The sequence below is a fragment of the Borostomias antarcticus genome (genome assembly GCF_949987555.1).
Source record: "Borostomias antarcticus genome assembly, chromosome: 3".
In the NCBI taxonomy this organism is placed as follows: Eukaryota; Metazoa; Chordata; class Actinopteri; order Stomiiformes; family Stomiidae; genus Borostomias; species Borostomias antarcticus.
Genome location: NC_140236.1, coordinates 36,203,940 through 36,211,009, shown reverse-complemented (window position 1 = coordinate 36,211,009; position 7,070 = coordinate 36,203,940). Strand labels below are relative to the sequence as shown.

At 43.4% G+C, this 7,070-nt stretch overlaps 1 protein-coding gene across 1 annotated transcript; it reads left to right on the top strand.

Annotated features, from left to right (window-relative positions):
• Window positions 1-1,244: 1,244 nt before the first annotated feature.
• foxd2 (forkhead box D2) lies at window positions 1,245-2,333 on the top strand (the record flags this gene model as incomplete). Its single annotated transcript, XM_084461774.1, has 1 exon — window positions 1,245-2,333. One exon carries the CDS (start codon window positions 1,245-1,247, stop codon window positions 2,331-2,333), a length of 1,089 nt encoding a protein of 362 aa, XP_084317900.1.
• Window positions 2,334-7,070: the final 4,737 nt, after the last annotated feature.

Sequence of the window (7,070 nt, the reverse complement as noted above, 5' to 3'; positions counted from 1 at the left end):
AGCTACAACTGTTTATTATTGGTGCGTTTCTTTACTACCATGCAATCAAGTGGGATTAAATCCTCGAAATAATACAGAGGATAAAAACATGCAACTGTGACATTGATTGAGATCAAATTGGGGAATGGGCCTAACGTTACATTTCAGTCAGAGGCAGGCTACGTCTAGTCTACACTAAAGGCAACGATTCACTCCACGTTTCTGCTTCTACTGGTACACAAACAAATGCATTTATTGTTCAGCAAACAAGAAGCGTGTAAATAAAAAAATAAAAAAAATATATAAATCAAAAATAAAGCCAAGATTTAGGCTATATAAATATTTAGGACATATACGCTGTACATAGCCTAATGTCTTTACCTTAGTAGGCTACTCGCATCACATAAAAAAGGTTGTCAGTTGATATGCCTGACATCCAATGGACTCACTGCCCATGATCATAATTGTCGTGCCCATAATCATAATTGACAGACTACTGTTCATCGCCTCTGGCACTGCAAAAGTAAATGCTCATTTGACAACCTTACTCTTAAAATGAGTGATGCTGCTCAGAAAAATATTGTTAAGCTGCAGTAAAAACATTTAGTTTTGACCATATGTCATGTAGAAATGGACAAGAGTAAGTGTAAGGTAGCCTACTGTAGCCTGCACTGTGGCACGAACCATCTCCTCCCCTCGTCTACCTTTCCTGCCCTTCCCTTACCTCCAACACTTCCTGGTAACCGTGACACAGAGCCCACGTGATCTCCTCGTCTAAATAAATAGCTTTTGGAAGCTATGAAGGGGAGTAGTATGAGGCTCTCCATGGATACTTGCGCCGTTCTCGTGCGTAAAGATGTTCATATAGACATTCTGCATTAAATGGGTGACCTTAAACATAGATACGTCATGGAAAAGAGAATTCTTCTATAAAAAAGTCAACTTCAGTGGTCTTGAGGGAGAGATGTGTGATTTAGGACTGACCACTCGAACTTCTTTCTGCGCTTGAATCCAGAAGAGTTTCTTCCTCGCTGAGAGCCGTCAGCCCCACTGCGTCGGAGCCGCCAAACAACAGGTCAAAGCGTTCTTCTTAATTTTTTAGATGGTAATGTTTCCATGCGGCTCTCGGAGGTAAACGAAAGTTTGGTGTGGTCTCTGAAGGAGCGGGAGAGTGCTGTAGGCACTCACCTCGTACACTAGGCGTAGAAGCGGAGAAAGACTCGGACACGGAACCTGAAACAGGACGAGAAACAGTGTGTCCAAGGATGACTCTGGGGTCGGATATGTCCGACAGCTCTGCATTGTCCGATGATGTGGACATAGACGTGGTCGGGGGAGACATCTCCGTTAGCAAAGACGGGAAATATCTCCATCATGATTTCCACTTGGAAAATGACTCCGACGATAATCTATCTCAGAACGCGGGTGAGAGAGTTTCCTCTCCGGGTCTCAGCAGCTCGGAGTGCCCGTCTGACCAGGCGGGAGGAGAGGCAGGGGACACAGGAGACAAGCCCGGCAAAAATGCACTTGTAAAGCCCCCCTATTCCTATATAGCCCTTATAACCATGGCTATTCTCCAGAGTCCCAAGAAACGCCTAACTCTCAGTGAGATCTGTGAGTTTATCAGCAACAGGTTCCCGTACTATAGAGAGAAATTCCCCGCTTGGCAAAACTCTATTCGACACAATCTGTCTTTGAATGACTGTTTTGTCAAAATCCCACGTGAACCCGGTAACCCGGGAAAAGGCAACTACTGGACACTCGACCCAGAGTCCGCCGACATGTTCGACAACGGGAGTTTTTTACGCAGGAGGAAGCGCTTTAAGAGACATCAAACCAACGAGATCCTCAGGGACGCCGCGGGTTTCCTGCCCGGATTCGGATATGGCCCTTATGGCTACAACTACGGACTCCAACTGCAGAACTTTCATCCACACAATCCTTATCAGCACCACCCGGCGGGCGCGTTCCCTTTCCAAAATACCCCATGTACGCTTCCCTCACCCCCTTCTATATTCCCCACGCCGCACCCCCTGCCCTCGCTTCTAGGGGCAGATTTGAGAAAGCCATTTTATCCTCAACTAAGCCCGACCTTGCCCGGCTTGGCGCCTCTGAAGACGGACACCAGCACTTCAAACCGGCCTTCTTTCTCCATAGACAATATAATTGGTGCAGCCAACTCCTCGGCCTCTCCATTCAGCTCGCAGCCGGGCAGCCAAGCCCAGATCCTAGCCATGTTGACCCCTGCACTCGCCTCGGCCACGAACCACTTGAACCTCTCACAGGAAAGCATGCTACCAGGGTCGCAGACATTCTCTAGCAAAACTGCAAATATTACCAGTTGCCATTTCTAAACTGGCAAAAATACGAATCAGAGAAATCCAATATTACACTAGTGTGGTTCTGTCGTCTTATGTGAAGGTAGGCTAAACATTCTTTGTCAATACAAGAGTGTCTTTGTTTCTGAGCGAGAAAGGAAATTGAAATGTATATTTATGGTTTGTAAATATGTATACAATAAATGGAAGAGGCATGATGCGGTAAAACAGGAGATTCTGAACCAATGCTAAGTGTATATTTGCTGATCTGCGTTGGCTTGACCCTCCGCCGTTTGAGTAAAAGATTCAGTTATATTCAGCCCTAAATTAAATATCACCTACCTTGTTGGGACGATTTCCTTTATTTCTTAACTATAATTGAGAATTTTATTATAATTAATAATGTTTTATATTTTTGTGCGTTGTGAAATAAAGCACTGTTTCTATAGGCTACAGAGAACGCAAACTCAGGTTTTAATGTTAGAAAGCACATCGAGACAAATAACTTGGGGTTATGTAACCTTTTCCATTAGCTCTTGGTCCTTGACCTGCGATATCTGGTGAATTTGTGATTATATTATGTCATGTTGTCAGTGGACAAGTAGCCTACGTGGTTTTGGTGTAAAGCGCAGTACCTCTCTCACTCTGTTAAACTGTTGTGCATACGTTCCTATCTATTTCATCGAGATACATCTGTGAAATGTTATATGTATAGACAGAGACACTTAAATGTCCATATAGGTCATTTTGTTGTAATGGCAAGAATAATAAATGTTTGTGAATTTGAAAATATCTTTCGTTAACTTGTGTATTTCGTTAATTTCCATAGCCCGTTGGGCCTATTAGTCATGGGTGACATCTCTCATATTAGGCCATGGCCTCTAATGTAGCCTATCACCTCTTTGAAATGTGACAAAGGCCTGTGTTGTGCTGCTTATGTGTCTTGTAGGTATTTATTTAGTTCATATTTCTTGACCCGAGGTCATTAGATCCATGCTTAGGTCGAGCTTGAACTAAGGCTCTCTTTTGAAGCTGATTAAAGCACTTTCTGAAACGATTAAAGACATGATTAAATTGATTATACCATGGGAATTCATCTTTGTTAAATCTAACGGGTAATCTGCGCCTATTACATACGTCATTTGATTTATTACCAATTTAACTCGAAATTGCCTCAGGAAAATCTGAAATGCAGCCTAAATGAGCGTCTTGGCATGCAATTCACAAACTTCACATTTGAGATGAGATTCCAGAGCTGCAACATTCTAGCCTACAGAGCGAAATAGATCAACATTGTTCAAGTTATCTTCTTGTGTGGCTCTTGGGTGGATTTTAAAGGGCTATTTTCTGGCAAGTTTCAAAGGCCCAAAAATTAATGGGAGCATCCCAGTTTGGAGGCCTGTAATTGAATGTGAGCGTTCCTCATGGATACCCACGATCTCTCGGGGTTTCTACATGGATACCCACGATCTCTCGGGGTTTCCTTGCTAATTTGTAGCAGCATTTTTCATCAGGATCCTAATCCACGACAATGCAGCTTTTTTTGCCCGTTTGTTGATGTTGTCACGGAGGACTCGGTGTCCAGGGTCTGAATGCACACCCAGCGAGCGGTCCTCCTGTGAGACAAGCAAGACACACATATTTCCCTCTGAAAAGCAATATTCTCAAAAGGCGCTCGGTTTGTCCCCTTTCATGTCATCTGTGTTGTATCGGGACACACAAAGAGGCAGCAGGACTCGTCTTACAGAAACCGGCCTGTGAGAATATTTCAGAGTTGGCCAAGCGTGCATGTGTCGAGGGAGAGGGGCGTGTAAAGCCTCTTTTATTTACTAGATCTGTGTTCAAATTGTTCAGTTAGCCTACTTCGCGGGGTGTTTTGACATGATTATTAGGAATAAAGGGTGTGAGGGCTGACTCCTCCGCTTCACTTTCCCCATCAGCTTTCACAAACCCTACGAGCCAAACACAAGCATGTTTTAACAACTCTCTTGTTGGTGTGTTAATTGAAGAATAGCCTATACTGTCCTTATAGGCCTTTGATCTTCGTCATTTCTCTGTCTTAGTTGGTGATAGCATATTCGGGCTTACCACTTGGAATATAAGGCATTTACTTTCTCGATAATTATAGGTCAAATTAAATGTTTTCAATTAGCCTAACACAAGAGTAAGGTGAAAATTAGCAGTAATCTCGTGGTTTTTCCAATATTTTACACTTGCCAACAAAGAGGCCAACACGGTGGTGGTGAGGCTCGAACCTTCTCGGCTATTCCGTTCAGGGTTGAGTGACTATATGACAAAACATTTTTGCAGGGGCGGCAAAGGCGAGGTTTGGAAAACAAAAAAAAGGTTTGCACCACAAAGATCGTTTATCTGTGAACTGTGTGTTCTGGGCGCTGTGTGTGTCTGTAGGGCCACGTTCGACAAGCACTCTCTCTCTCTCTCTCTCTCTCTCTCTCTCTCTCTCTATCTCTCTCTCTCGCTCTCTCTCTCTCTCTCTCTCTCTCTCTCTCTCTCTCTCTCTCTCTCTATTCCGAAGATAATATTCTTCTATAGCTAGTATAGGCCCGCCTGGTGGGTTATTAAATGTGACATGACAACATGTAGGCTACCATACTGTGAACTGAAACCAGCAGTGTACAGATGTTTGCCCAATTCCAAACAAGTGTGCTGTTGAAAATCAGCCCAAGGTCCTTTTCAAAACGAAAGAAATTGGATGATAATTAGGGGTCATCCTAGGTCGCAAATCTTTCAAACGTCCTTTAATTCTAAATGCAATACTTAACGGGTTATCATAGCTTATAGGGTGTATAATGGCATGTTCATTATGTGGTGTGGTTGTCACTTAAGGACCACCCAAGCTCTCGGCCCACTGTCTTTATCACTGCGTTTTTTCATAGTTTTAAAATATTCACAGCACTAAATAGAATATATTTTACGCACTTCAATAACCTTACAACAAAATAATAATCAAACATTTTAGACGACTAATTGCAATTTGTTTAGGAAGCTGGTGTTACAGCGGGTGCTTCAGACCCGCGTTCCTTGAGACAGTTTAGGCCTACGTCATACATCGGTAGTAGGTTATAGGGTCGACCTCCTTCGTTCCCATTGTCACATGCATGCCACTCATGCTGGCTACACCCACGATTCTGGCTTTATACTTGAGTGTCACATGAATAGTTGTGGAAACATGAAGACACACCTATCTTTTCTCCTCTTGCGCGTGTCACCTTGCTAAAACCGACACGACCTCACCTCTGCGCAGCGTGTGGTCAGGGATTAAATGAAATCGTTTATCTTAAACCATACACATCCAACTTTTACCGATATGCTAATTCAATCAATGTGTCCTACGTGCCTTGAAGGACGTTAACGACTTCTTAATCAGGGCCGTGATGATGCCACTGCAAGTTCTTATGAGAGAGAGAGAGAGAAGAGAGAGAGAGAGAGAGAGAGAGAGAGAGAGAGAGAGAGAGAGAGAGAGAGAGAGAGAGTACCCAACGTGCCCGGCTATTTGAGGCAGCCAATTAGGCTCTTGCCGCCCCAGAAAGAACTTGGGCTACTTAATGTATTCGCCGTGCTGTATTTAATGGAGTCTGAGTAGCCTACGTTCCTATTTGGATGATTGCGTTAACCATCGCCACTTAAAGCATCAACGTAATAACAAGTATAAATAACAAGTGAATAACAAGTTATGCAATAAATATTAATGTTATTGTTGTTATTATTGTTTTGTTTTTATAGGCCTATAATCTATGCAATCGGATAGTTATTGTTATAACTCATAACAATAACAATAACTTATTATTAACCTTATTATATGATGATGATCATGATCATGATTATCTGAGTTTTACAATAAATTGTAAGTTATAATTTATTTGGGTAACACTGGTCCTATAGGCTTATATTAGGCCTAAGTGTACCAAGGGTTGTGCAGTGAGTCTATTTTTGGTCCAACAACAACTTATTCAACCGAATAGACTTTGCATTGTTTTATATGATCAGATGTTATTCTGGCCACCGCAACAAAAAGGCTACATTAATGTATTGCTGGTATATGTGTGTGTGTGTGTGTGTGTGTGTGTGTGTGTGTGTGTGTGTGTGTGTGTGTGTGTGTGTGTGAGACAGGCAGATGGGAAGTTCACGCGTTCACGTAGTATAAAAATGCGTTGGCCGGGTCCCCAGGAACTTCAGCGTGGAGGAGAGGAGACGTGGGCCCGTACCGCCACAATAAATCAGCAGGACCTCCCTTCGCTGCTCTAAATCGCTCCCTCCGTGTTTTTGCAACGAACAGAGGAATCCTCTGCTTAATTAATTTAGATTGTGTAAATAAAGCAAAGACAGTGAACTCCCCTCATCTCATGGAAACAAAATATTAACTTTGGAAGTGCTCGCCTCATCGGCTTTGACACAGTGTGACACGCTAACGGACACCTGCTGCTGCCGCGGCGGCATCCCACACACAGAGAGCACATGGACGGGTATTAATTACACTGGATATTAAACTGCGCACTGATCCCCAGAGCCATAACATGTGACCTGCCTGCCATGCTCCACTATAGGACCAGGGCCTACAGTATCGCTCCGCTATATCTATGTCCCCCGATGACAACTCCACCTTGCCCACTGGCGTGGGACAGTCCTCGGATCTGTTGTGACTGAAGAAAGAAGCCGCCGGCGGCTCTGTGTCGTTCCCGCTGTTGCTTTGGTGGAGATAAGCCTCGTGTGTTTAACATTTTCAGGAAACTGAAAATTCATTGCTTCACTTAT